The sequence below is a fragment of the Eretmochelys imbricata genome, chromosome 3, assembly GCF_965152235.1.
Source record: "Eretmochelys imbricata isolate rEreImb1 chromosome 3, rEreImb1.hap1, whole genome shotgun sequence".
Lineage (NCBI taxonomy): Eukaryota > Metazoa > Chordata > Testudines > Cheloniidae > Eretmochelys > Eretmochelys imbricata.
The window spans coordinates 121,687,082-121,701,194 of NC_135574.1; the positions used below are offsets into that span (position 1 = coordinate 121,687,082).

A 14,113-nucleotide genomic window follows, 5' to 3' on the forward strand; every position below is an offset into this window, starting at 1 on the left:
CAGGAGCCCTTATTCAAACAAAGCTCCCATTTGGTGCTAGATGAGCAGTCTAACTATTGTATTCTCTATTAGGATTCATTAGGAAAAGGATAGATAAGACAGAAAATATATTGCCTCTATATCAAGATATGGGCGTACCATAGATTTAATACTGCGTGCAGACGTGGTCTCAAAAAAGATCTATTGGAATTGGAAAAGCTACAGAAAAGGGCAACAAAAATTATTAGGGGTATGGAACAGCTTCCATATGAGGAGAGATTAATAAGATTGGGTGGGACTTTTCAGCTTGGAAAAGAAATGACTAAGGAGAGATATGATAGAGGTCTATAAAATCATGACTACTGTGGAGAAAGTAAATAGTGTGATTTACTCCTTCGCATAACACAAGAACTAGGGGTCACCCAATTAAATTAATAGGCAGCAGGTTTAAAACAAACAAAAGGAAGTATTTCTTCACACAACGCACAGTCAACTGTGGAACTCTTTGCCAGAGGATGTTGTGAAGACCAAGACTATAACAGGGTTCAAAAAAAGAACGATACACAGTAACTCCTCATTCAACGTTGTAGTTCTGTTCCTGAAAAATGCGACTTTAAGTGAAACGATGTTAAGAGAATCCAATTTCCCCATAAGAATGAATGTAAAGGGGGGGAAGGGGTTAGGTTCCAGGGAAATTTTTTTTTGCCATACAGTACAGTACTACAGTTGGGAGGTGCCCCCACCTTACCCCACACAGGCACTGCCCACTAGCACTGGAGACAATGAGGCAAGCAAGGAGGCTGAAGGTGCTGTAGGCTAGGATAAGCACATTGCGCCGGCAGCTTCCCCTATTCTGCAAGCACCAGAGGCAGGGGCTCAACCCTCGGCCCACCCACTCCACCCCTTCCCCCAAGCCCTCCCCCTTAACCCGCCTCCTCTTCTCCCCGCTTCCCCTTTACTCCGCACGCAGAGTCCTTGCTCCTCCCCGCTCCCTCCGCCTCCTGCCCACGGCAATCAGCTGGCTTGCGGCATTCAGGAGGCAGAAGGGAGGAGCGAGGACACTGCCTGCAGGCTTCCTCTCCCTCCCCCGCTTCCTGAACACCACAAGCCAGCTGATTGCCATGGGCAGGAGGAGGAGGGGGAAGGCTGCTAGCTATGGACAAAGCAGGCAGCCAAATGACATTATAGCAAAGCATTGCACGACTTTAAACGGATCATGTTCTGTAATTGAGCAGGGACATAAGATCGAAACAACATTAAATGAGAGGAGGTTAAGTGGGGAGTTACTGTACATTCATGGAGGATAGGTCCATCAATGGCTATTAGCCAAGATGGGCAGGGATGCAAAACCAAACTCTGAAGCGTCCCTAGCGTAGTCTTGGTTTGCCAGAAGCTGGGAATGGGCGACAGGGGATGGATCACTTGATCATTACCTGTTCTGTTCATTCCCTCTGGGACAGCTGGCATTGGCCGCTATCAGAAGACAGGACACTGGGCTAGATGGACCATTGGTCTGACCTGGTATGGTCATTCTTATGATTATATGCACCTAAATACTGTGCATAGATCAGTGGTGTAGCTAGGAGTGGAAATTTGGGTGGGCCCCGACTTTCAGGTGGACGGGCAATGACAGACTGTGCTAGCTCAGCTTCTCCCCCTACGCCATGCCCTCTTCCTAGCCCTGGTGCCCCCAGACACAGGGTTGCACCTGCCAAGATGGGCATGCACATGGGGTGGCTTAGACAATGACAAGGCAGAGCTGCTGGAGCGCAGCTTTCTGAAGGGTGGACACACAGCTCCATCCTGGATTTCATGTGCCTGAGTGATGCTCCGGGCCACTGTGGCAAAGCTACACCTCTGGTCAGATTTGGGTGGGCCAGGATGCTAAGTGAGTGGGCTGTGGCCCACCGAGGCCCACCAGTGGCTACACCCCTGGCATAGATACAGTACTCTAAAATTTGACATGTTTATTCAATGAATAAACGCAATAGTTTCAAATCAAGCTAGTACTGTATGCAAGAGTCATATTGTGAGCCAGTATTATTTATCATCTTTTCATGCCAACACTACTGAAATCTGGAACACTTACCCAATTTAAAAAACAAAGTCATGTGTGTCCATGAATCTCTTCAGGATAATGGAGAAATCGGAAGATATACCAGATGAAAACCATTTAGAATGGTATGTAACTATATACAGTGACAGTATGCCTCTGTAAATATTAAGTTGTATCATTCCTTGGTTAGTATTTACTTTTTTGGCCAATCAAACGTGATGCTCATCATAAGAATCCAATATCTATATTATCTTGTGTCAAATGAATGCCCCAGTATGAGTGGACGAAAAAGTTACACTCTAGCATATTTTGATAAAAAGAACCTCACATACTTTAACCAATACACATATAGTCTCACAGCAAAATGTAGGGATTTATATGCATGAATATGCAAACATAGATAAGATTACTACCTAACAAATAATTCATTGGTCAAGATATGGAAATAAAACTTTTTAAAAATTCTTACGGCTTGAAATGCAGTAAGCCAGTCTGCAATTGATCTTCCTGAAAAGCTGCTTGTTGACTGGCCAGAGGACAAGTGTGAAGAGCTGAATGAAGTTAATCATCAGTCCGGACACTATAAATATGTAGCAGATAAGAAGGTGGCAAATGAACTGAGACTTCAGAAAGCCAATGATGTCCATGGTTCTTTAAGAATGGAAGGGTAACTGCCAGAAAGAGAAAATCCAGGAATTCAGAAGATAGTCTGCAAAATCAAGCAACAATAGCAGCTGTTAGTAAACAGAACTAAAGTTAAATAGAAATAAAAATTTGAATACATAGATAACTCACGACTAGTGTTAGCAGTGAAGTCACTGCTTTCCTACTAAATCTTTTTTTCTATTCTTAAGAGAAAGACCTGGTTACAAATACTTACAAAAACAGACACTGAAAAACAAAGCCACATTTTCAAACAATTTACATCATTTGGTGATGAACACGTGCTCCTATGCCTAAATCCCACTGACTTCAAGAATGAAGTGCTTTGCTGGATAGAGATGGGATTACCCAGGTACTCAGTGTCAACCATGCTCATATGCTCTGCTGAATCAGATCCTTATTGATAAAGTATGAAATAACTGTACAGAATGGTGTTCAGACAATTACATTCAAAATAAGATATATTCCTTGAACTTTACCTTCATGATGAGCCCCAAAAGTTACATTTGTACAGTCTTGAGAAATTAAAGACAAAAAACAAAGAAAAACTGTTTGCTTCATGCAAACAGGGACAGCAGTTTTAATCAAGGTCCACAAGGTACTCTGAGAAAGTGGCTGATAGGTCACGCGTCCTTAGTCCCTGCTAGTGAATGGTACTACATACATACCTGCATGTGTAACTTATTTTGCTTTGGAAGCCCAGTCCCCCTCTACAAGACACTCAGTTCTGCCAGGTGCTAAGCATTCTGGCTCAGTGCAGTAGAGACGAGAAGCACATGAGGTGGTGGAATCTCCTTCCTTGGAAGTTTTTAAGGTCAGGCTTGACAAAGCCCTGGCTGGGATGATTTAACTGGGAATTGGTCCTGCTTCGAGCAGGGGGTTGGACTAGATGACCTTCAGGGGTCCCTTCCAACCCTGATATTCTATGATTCTATGATTCACATGCTTAAAATTTAAGCATGTGAGCAGTCCCATTGAAATCAATAAAGCTACCCAGCTGTTTACAGTTAATCACATAACTAAGTATTTTGCTAGATAGAGCAAGTGAGCTGATCATCTTGCAGGACTGAGTCTTTATTCAGTAGTGCAGAGAAGCTGAAAAAGTGAACCAGCTCAGAACATTTTGCAGCTCACCTTTAAGCCTACAAAAGCTTCAAAGGACCATCAAACATCAAATCCATTCTCGATCATTAGAAATGAACATATCAGAAGCTTGAAAATGAGGAGAAGTAGTCCTCCTTTTTAAAAATAGCATGCGGCTTTTCTCCTGCTATTCTAATATAATGCAATTATCAAGTCTTGGTTTACTTCTTTATGCACTGGCATCCTCAATGGGATCTCCGCTGCAGAGCTCTCAGACTAGTGTTGGTTAGGCAACTGTTGCTACAGAGCCAGCAAACGGCACCCCAACAATATAGCCTTTAGATCCCTTGTAAAGGAATTTTGTGTGACCAAGTGGTGACATTTTAAAAATTTTTTACCACCATTAGGCAATTTTAAGATAGAAGTTAAGGCCCAAAAGGTGACCTGCCAATGTCCCTTGAATAGATAAAGCAAGAACTATCACAGATCCAGTCTATTACTCAAAGTCAGTAGCATTAATACAAAATGTTCTCTCTTTCCCATCTGTGCTGACATGCTTGACAAGGGAAATAACCCTGCTTGACAGATATCAACAATGGAAGGTTATAGCTCTGAATAGCTATTTATACCTATACCAACCCTAGAGACCCTAAAAATAACAAAGATTGACTATTAAGACTTCATGGGCAGAAAATGTGATGGTTGTCTGGTTGGAAGCATTTTTTTTTAAACAAAAATCTGAATTCAGTCAGCTGGGATCATCACTGTAGCTAACACGATCACATTACCAGGAGCATCACTGCAAAGTTACCAATAAAATCCAAGTAAATTTGCATTTTGTATAAGTAACATATGGATTAATTTTAACAAAGCATGCTTCCATGGATAAACAAACCTTCCATTAGATTTACCCTTTCCATTATTAAAGTAAGCAGTTTAGGAGTTTTCTGCCACACTGCAAAAGAAAGTATGTTATCTCATTTTTATGATTGTTAAAAACCTCTCTTCAGGGCATATTTACGTCACTGCTCACTATACATAAACATGCCTTTTTTGGTATATTCAAATTAAACCCTCAATCTACCATTTGTGTTTTTCTTCCCCAGTTAGGCCCAAACCTGCTCCTGCAGGAAGCAGACCCTCAATTCTAGACATCATTTTGCTGGCCTGTTGTCATTTGAACTCAGTGAGGGACCTATCAAAATTTTGGAGAGAGAGAGAGAGAATTTGCTTGTCACAGCATTCAATATGTACAGCTTGCTCAACTGTTTCATGTTTTCACAGTTTTCTCACTGGGCACAATATACACAGGAAGCAGTATAAACATTAGCGTTCAGACATGAAAGACCCAAGTCAGTAGTGTTTACTCAAACAGAACTCCCACTGATGCCAGTGAGAGTTCGGCCTGAATAAGGAGCGCATATTTGGGCCCATGCTCGTGAGGCAGAATTCTGGTCTTAGATATATGAACTACTCCCTCCATTGATTTCAGCAACATTTGAGCCCCCACATTGCATTGTGCTGTAATGCTAGTGAATTGTCCATTACAAAAATAGCCCATCTCATTTGCTATAAAAATCAAAGGTCACTAATTGGAAAAATTAACACTAATAAAATTTCATACTAATAGAAAAAACGAAGTGTTCCTTTAATAGCTTACCCTGTTCCTGGATCTTCTATGTCGAAGGAAGTTACACAGTGGGATCTGGTAACCCCACAGTATTTTTACTTGGATTGCTAGCTCTTTGAGGCAGGGACTGACTTTGGGCAGTACCTAACACGCTGGGGCCTTGATCCTGAGTTAGTGCCCCTAAACACAACTGTACTATTTTATTGGTATTGTAGTAAACAATCCAGATCCAAATCAACTTGAACCTGATACCCCATGTTTAATGGCTCATCTGTTTCTGAATACATTGGATTGACACCACTGTGAAGCAATAAGGAAGTGATTTGTCCAGAGGTTAAAGAAGGTTGTTTTTTTGACCAAGCTGTAGCTAGAAAAGGACAATGAGTTTGTGTGTGTGGGGGGGGGGGGGGGGGGGGGGGGGGGGCGGAGGGTGAGAAAACCTGGATTTGTGCTGGAAATAGCCCAACTTAATGATCACTTTAAATAAGCTATTACCAGCAGGACAGTGGGGTGGGAGGGGGTATTGTTTCATGGTCTCTATGTGTATATAATGTCTTCTGCAGTTTCCACGGTATGCATCCGATGAAGTGAGCTGTAGCTCACGAAAGCTCATGCTCAAATAAATTGGTTAGTCTCTAAGGTGCCACAAGTACTCCTTTTCTTTTTGCAAAGACAGACTAACTCGGCTGTGACTCTGAAACCTGTAATTAAAACACCGAATCTCATAGTTGCTGGTGACTTACATGAAATGAACTAATAGTGGTATTGATCCCCATCTTAGTGTGCAATATATGCCCTTTGTGTAACGAAGATTTGCTTCCTTCTACTTGTTATACTGTGTACTGCCTGAAGACACGTTAAGGTTGACACTTCTCTGTAGGTTGGAAAGTGGCAATGTGGCATGTTTATTGCAGCAGTTGCAGGTTGCAGCCATTATCAATAAGGCTGGAAAACAATTAGTATAACACTCTAATCACATCCCTGTTTTCACACGTGTTATTAAAAAAATCATTTTTGAGACCACAAGTTTATTAGTTTGGTCAATGAGCCAAGGGTTTTTTTAAGTTTGTTTTTATGTTTGAGCAGGATTGGATATAGTTACAATTCACAAACCAGCCCTTGATCTTATAGAACCTCAAGATAGGACTGATGCTTTTTCCTCAATATGGTTTTAATAAGTTTTGCCAAAAGTAAACAAGTATATGGAGAAAACCACAGGAACCCTCTCTCCTGATACAGACCAACTTCCTCAATCCATCAGTGGGACTACTTACATGTTTAAAGTTAGATAAACATAGATAGCAGGCACTGAATTACAATTGCATGGGAAATATATCAATGAATGCCGTACATTGACTGAAACTCCAGCAATTAGGCTTATCATAAAATCATTCATTAAAACCAGCTAGCCTCTTTAATTCCATGTCACAGAATCCTTCTAATCTAATGTAATTCCTAAAAACCAGTGAGGGTCTGGATCAAAGAAGAAACCCATAATATAAAATGAAAACAGAGTCTGGTATAAAGGCCATCCGGGGGTGGGCGGGAAAATCACTGTTTGACATGATTAACAAAATCATGTATTAAGGGTAGCTGATCAAAAGCCTTTCAAAAGAAGGAAGAATATACCATTACTCCACTGATTCATTCTTTTCACTGTTACAGTAGTTTTCCAAAGAAAAATTTTAAACTTGAGCACGTTACATTTATGTTCAACATATGACATACTGCAGGCCTTTGATGCTAAACTTTGTAAGTTTAAAGCAGTAACCACTGATAAAACAGTGTATTGCAATAATTCATGAAGACACAATGGTACATTTGAAAGTCAGTCTTGTTTCATAGCTCAGCCACAAAATTTAAGTTTAATAAAAATAGTTAATTTAATTAGGGATGGAACTTTGTCATAAGGACAAAGTAGAGACACTTGTTCTTGTAAAAAAAAAATAAATAAATAAATAAAAGCTTAGGGAATTACAAAGCCTTATTTCAATAGGTTCTCCCTCTCTCCCGGCTCTCCCAATTCAATCCAAGCTAGTGTTTTGGATTTAAGAACGTCCCCCTACAGTGTTTGCAGCTCAAACACCACTGCACTGGTGCATGAAACACCACAAGTGCATGAAAGAGTGAAAGTAACCGTAAATAAAAATGCACTTCTTGTAGCCTGGGAAACAGTATAAATAAAAAGGCAAATAGTGCAAGGTACAATTTTATTTTAATAAAATCAAAGGTACAGTTGTCAGCACAGGCAAGGACATTGATTTTTTTTAAACACTGAGGGGACAATGAAGCCTTGTGACTTAAACCAATGTCACCCTATTGTTTTCAATAGTCATCCACAGTTAACCCCAGTGTAAATGAGAAGAGGATAAGGCCCATAACTCTTAGAGTGTGATTTATTAAACATACACACTAATTTTCTTACAGCTCATGACTGAAAGCCATAACAGCCGTTTGAAAACAAAAGGCCCAATCAATACATTCTCAGAAGACATTAAGATAGAAAACAGTTTTTTTGGCAGCCATCTTATCAACACCCTTAAATTAATTGGGGGAAAGTGGTCAAAACAAAAACAAACAAACAAAAGGATGCTTTGTGAGGGGCATTTCCCTTTGGTATGAAACAGATAGAGGGCCAAACACTTGTCTAGTGAGTAGTCTAAGGCTACACACTTATTTGACTAAGGGGTTACAAGGTCAGGACCATAAATAGCAGCCATTACTTTGCACTCCTCCTTTCCAGTTATCAGAGACATCTAGTTTTGCTCTGAAGCAAGACAGATCAGACATCTCTTCTGTTTACACCACTTCCAAACATTCCTTTTATCCCCACATGCAGGCTGTTGCAGTAGTTTATCTCCAGTGCCCCCTACTGACCAATTCTTTGGCCCCGAAATGAGTTCTCTCTCAATACATGTTCAGTGACTTAGCCCTCTGGCGAGGTTAAATTTTTCGGAACCTCAGAAGGGGACAGAAATGGAAAGTCCAGCTAAAGAGTCCACACCAACTGCCAAAGAGAAGAGCTTTAGGCCCCACTCAAACTATGAAGTTCCCTGCTCTTCCCCCCTTACTGGGAATTGTAGAGTTTTTTCTTTGGTCCTCCCTCTTTCCTATAGGCCTGTGACGGGGTTGACCCCCCCCCCCCATTCAGGGTGCTACCTGATATGCTGGGGTCCCACTGATTCTGCCCGTTCTACCAGCCTGGGTTTCCTCACCCTGTTCTAGCTGAGCAGGCCCTCAAGCCTTCTCTAGCACATAGACAGGTAAGGCCACACCCAGCTGCAGACAGACTGAAATCAGCTCAGGGATTTACTCAGCACTCACATGCACACCTCCTTTGGAGTGTAAGCCCAAAATAATATTGTCTTGTACTGTACAGAGAGATCTGCACATTGCAAACTCATACAAATCACCCCCTTCCTCAACGTGGAGGGAGATATGCATAGCTTTTTGTGCCCCCGCCCTCATGAATTGTACAAACTGGGATTTGTAACAAACAAAAAAAAGTTTACCACAAAAGGTAGATTTTAAGTAATTAGAAGGGATAGCAAACAGAACAAAGCACATTACTGAGCAAATAAAACAAAACATGCAAACTAAGTTTGATACACTCAAGAAACAGGTTACAAAATGTAATTTCTCACCCTAAATGTTGTTTTAGGCAGGTTGCAGAGTTTCTGTAGCTTAGAGTTCCAGTTATTTCCAGGACTCAGGCCCTGTCTTTCTCTTCAGGTGTTTTTAGCAATCTTCCCTCTTGGACTGGGAGGCAATAGAGAAGAGTCTTGATTGACTTACTTCCCAGCCTTTAATAGAATTTACCTAAGGCAGGAATCTTTTGTTTCCCAGTCTGACCCCCCCTACCCCCTTAATGGAAAAATACTGAAAGCCCAAGGTGGGGGTCTAGTACCAGGTGACCAGCTCACCTGACCCCACAGCATTAAAGCGGCAGCCTGGGGAGCTTCTCAAGAAGGCAGGAGATTAGTATCTTCCAAGTCGTGTTGTTCTTCCTAATGGCCACTGAGGCTGATTGGGGGGGAACGCCCACCAGACAGTAGGCAAATAGACACACAGTTGTAATTGTTACATAGTCAATATTCCTAACCTCCGATAAAGAAATGACACATTCATACAAATTGGATAAACACATTCAGTAGATCATAACTTTTCTGATGATACCTCTTGCATAAAACATCTTAGTTGTGCCATATTAATATCATAACAATATTTCTATGAAGAATATGGGGTGCAGTGCCACAAGGCCCTCTTCAGACTACCTTTACCAGACCCTTCCCTGAGATTGAGAGCTCCCTCACTCTTCCTTCCTGGGTCTCCTTCACTGCACTCTCTTTCCTCCCTATAAAGAAAAGGAGGACTTGTGGCACCTTAGAGACTAACCAATTTATTTGAGCATAAGCTTTCGTGAGCTACAGCTCACTTCATCGGATGAACCTTGATCCTGTCACAGCTGGGATCACTAACTGTAACTGAGGGCTTGGCTACACTTACATTTATAGCGCTCTAACTAATCACCCCCCTGAGCGCAGCAAGTCAGAGCGCTGCAAAGCACTAGCATAAACAGGCTCCTAGTGCTCATAGCTAATCCCCTCGTGGAGGTGGATTACCAGCACACGCGCACGCGACCACATTCTCACTTCAAAGCCCTGCCACAGGAGCACTCCTCTTACAGCACTTTGAAATTTCCAGTGTAGCCCTGCCCTGAGTCACCAGATCAGGATCAGCTGGGGGTTAACTGCCACACCACAGGAAAAGCTGAGCTGAGTCCCCTTAAAGTGCCAGCTAGCCCATGACAGTCACACAAGGAGATTATGCGACTTGCCTAAAGGTCGCATAAACTGGGGCAGAGAGAGTCAGGAACAGAATTCTAGAGTCCCTAGCAGCAAATTCAGTCAAACTGCACTGTTTCTCTGGGCTCTAGGCTACGCTAATGGGACACAACAAGAAATCACATTTCTGCCTGAGCATTTTGTACCTGCTATGCTTACAAGTAGTACCTAAGATATGTTTTACCTTAAAGCACTGTGTTTAAACCGAAGCATGGGTTTAAACTGCTTTGCTGCATATGGATGGATTTGTTGTAGACTAAAGCATCTAAATCTGGGATTTAGGCTCTTAGTCCCAGTGGTAGGCGCTGCAAAACCCACACTGAGCTGCCACCAGACTCAGCAGGCACCGACATTTTTCACTACAAAAGTCTCCTAGGTGCAGAAGTTCCTGCCTCTAGGCATGTGCTCTGCTGCCTCACTCAGAGGACCCAGGCATTTATCTCCCATGTAAGTCCCAGCACAATCCTTAAATCAGGTGGAAGAGGCGGCAGGGGACACGGGACGGTGACATTCAAGGGAAGGGACATACACACACCCCCGCCCCCACTCACCTCGCCTGTAGGGCCTGATCTGTTAGAATGGGGTCCATTCAAAATCCAGAGGAGGATGTGCCTCCTTATAAAACTTTTAGTCCAGGGGTTAGAGCACTCATCTGGGATGTGGGAGACCCAGGTTTAATTGCTTCTTCCCCCATCAGGCAGAGAGGGGGGAATTAAACCAGTCTCCCACAGCCCAGGTGAGGGCTCTAACCACGGGATTAAAAGTTATAATAGAGGCTGAGGCACCACCACCTCTTGCATTTCTTGCAAGGAGCAGCTTAGGCTCCTAAACCATTTGACTTCAGGGGAGGGATTTGCAGCTGTTGCTAGCAGAGCTGGGGATCACTGCATCTTGGATTAAGGCATCTAATTCCATGAGAGGTGCAGGGTTTAGGACACACCCCTCGTCAGCATCTCCCATTGGCTAGTTTAGGGGGTTCCCTGCTGAGCATGCTGGCTTTTGTGGATTCCATTTTTTAGGTATGTCTGCGTCTATGCATTGTATAAAGAGCCGAGATACCTAACCCAGGCTTTATGGATCCCATTGTTGCACCGGTGATTTTCTAGGTGCCTAAAAGTTAGGTGTTGCAGTACTCAGCACTGTCATGTCTAAGTCTCATTACAGATCCGGGCTATGGTTAAGTGCTTTGCTGAATGACAGTCCAAAGTGTTGAGCTTCAGGGGAAGTTTAGAACAGCTAGACATCTTACAGGACACTGCACACTGCCACATTTGCTGTTGACTGAAACTGACTCTCACAAACAGGAACCAGTTGCTGAGGTAGAGAATACAGTCAGGCTAGAATAAAGCAGCCTCAGTACTGGGTTTAAATAAGCTTTTATTCAAACAAGAAATAAGCATTATCCTAAAACTATTTTTCAAATCATCACCGAATGAATACAAGGATGACTGCAGTACAAGAGTTTCCTCTAATGATGCTTCTATATACATACATACAGCAAGTCACAGGAAATCTTGTTTTGTTCTTCCCTGTGGTTAGCAAGTGCGTACATGATTCACACTAAAGCATCTCCACAAGAAAGCATAGTCCAATAGATGCCACAATAGCTATAACTGAAGGAGTTTACAGGAATTGTCTCTATTTTCCCATTTTTTCCTCTTAGAACCGGATCCAGTTCCCACTGAAGTCAACTGACAAAATGTCGCTGACTTCAGGGCATAGGATCAGGCCCTGAGGTCCCAATTCAGGATTGCATTGAATCCCATGGTTAAATATCATTGACTTGATCAGCACTTAAGCATAAATGATCTGGAAAAAGAGGTAAACAGTAAGGTGGCAAAATTTGCAGATGATACAAAACTACTCAAGATTGCAATCTGCTTTGGACGTAACTAAGAGTTACGAAGGAATCTCAGAAACCTGGGTGACCGGACAACAAAGTGGCAGATGAAATTCAGTGTTGATAAATGCAAAGTAATGCACATTGGAAAACATAATCCCAACTATACATATAAAGTGATGGAGTCTAAATTAGCTGTAACCACTCAAGAAAGATCTTGGAGTCATTGTGGATAGTTCTCTGAAAACATCCACTCAATGTGCAGTCCAAAAAAAAAAAAAAAAAAAGGCAAACAATGTTGGGAATCATTAGGAAAGGGCTAGATAAGACAGAAAATATCATATTGCCTCTATATAAATCCGTGGTATGCCCACATCTTGAATACTGCGTGCACATCTGGTTGCCCCATCTCCAAAAAATATTTTTTTATATAATTAGAGGTATTGGAAAAGGTACATAGAAGGGCAACAAAAATGATTAGGGGTATGGAACAGCTTCCAAATGAGGCGAGATTAATAAAACTGGGACTTCAACGGAGATTACTAAAGGGGGATATGATAGAGGTCTATAAAATCATGACTGGTGTGCAGAAAGTAAATAAGCAAGTGTTATTTACTCCTTCTCATAACACAAGAGCTAGAAGTCACCAAATGACATTAATAGGCAGCACATTTAAAAAACCAAACAAATGGAAGTATTTCTACGCACAATGAACCTGTGGAACTCTTTGCCTGAGGATGTTGTGAAGCCCAAGACTATAACAGGGTTCAAAACAGAACTAGATAAGTTCATGGAATATAGGTGCCTCAATGGCGTCCCAAGCCTCTCTTTGCCGGAAGCTGGGAACAGGCAATAGGGGATGGGTCACTTGATGATTAGCATTCTGTTCATTCCCTCTGAAGCAGCTGGCATTGGCCACTGTCGGAAGACAGGATACTGGGTTAGACAGACCTTCAATCTGACCCACTATGGCTGTTCTTATGTGCTGCAGTACCTTCCTGAAGAGGGATGCTTTCCTCCACCAGGGCCTTTATGCTCAATTCCCCTTTACAGTCAATTCATCCTTTGCTGAAAGAGCTTTATAGACATAAGCAAGGAAGTAGAAAAACACTTATAATTTTTAAAAGGAACTATTTAAAGAGTGCTCCTTCACAAATTGGAATTTTTAAAAAGTTGGTCCATTAAAATAATCACATTGACAGTGTCCCATCTGATGTAAGAGGGGGAACAAAAACAAAAATAATCCCAGAAATCATTAACTAATAAAGCCTTTTGCCCCCTTTCAGAAGTAAAGGAGTGGTGCAAGCTCTCTCCAGGTTGTTTGCCACAGCATATTGCTTTTTGTATATGTTTTAGTTCTGTTGCTAATAATGCAGAGGGATGTTGCTGTCTGCTCCATCACCCTGAATGCTGCTTCTCTCTCTAGTAAGAAGGAAGTGCATGCTACCACATATCCGAGTATAGCAAGATAAGTGGATGAAGGCAACCTGAGAAGGTGACAGTGGTGTCCTGGTCTGTAACAGGGGCTCCTAGGCAATACAATAATATAAATAATAAGGATTGGGAGCAGCCACCTGAGTTATTTTCAAAGGGAGCAGCCATACGTGAAGCAGCTTCACATATGCTTCTGAAAAGAACCAATTAAATCCAACTAATTGTTCAGAGCAGTGTGACAATGCCAGGGAATGGAACAATGAATGCTGAGTTATTGAGAGGGAATGGAGAGCAATGTTGCAGGTGGCCAGGAGGAGGAGATGTGTGCAAAGAGCTTGGAGCTCCGCATTTCTGAAGGGCTTGGAGCCGGCAATGGGACTGGATAGAAGACATGATGATGATCCATGGGTGCCAAACATCACTGAGTTCATACCTCTTTTAAAAGGGTAATGTTCTGAAATGGGCATTATTCATGGGTAAGTAAAGGTGAAATGGCTCCAAGTTTTCTATTGTTCTCTGGGCCTAGAAGTTCTTTTGGCTGCACTGAAGCTTAGAGAGAGTTTATATTGGAAAGGGGTTTGCTG

At 42.1% G+C, this 14,113-nt stretch overlaps 1 protein-coding gene across 2 annotated transcripts in view; it reads right to left on the bottom strand.

Moving 5' to 3' along the window:
* Positions 1–14,113, bottom strand: part of AGPAT4 (1-acylglycerol-3-phosphate O-acyltransferase 4) — a 122,375-nt gene that overhangs the window by 98,598 nt on the left and 9,664 nt on the right. Inside the window, exons 2-3 of one of the 2 annotated variants that reach the window (XM_077813304.1) lie at positions 9,056–9,170; positions 2,505–2,744 (exon numbers count right to left, since the gene is read on the bottom strand). In XM_077813304.1, coding sequence (XP_077669430.1) covers positions 2,505–2,682 — 178 coding nt within the window. In that variant the 5' untranslated portion in view covers positions 2,683–2,744; positions 9,056–9,170. The remainder of the gene's footprint in view (positions 1–2,504; positions 2,745–9,055; positions 9,171–14,113) is intronic. The other variant, XM_077813303.1, reaches the window with a different exon arrangement.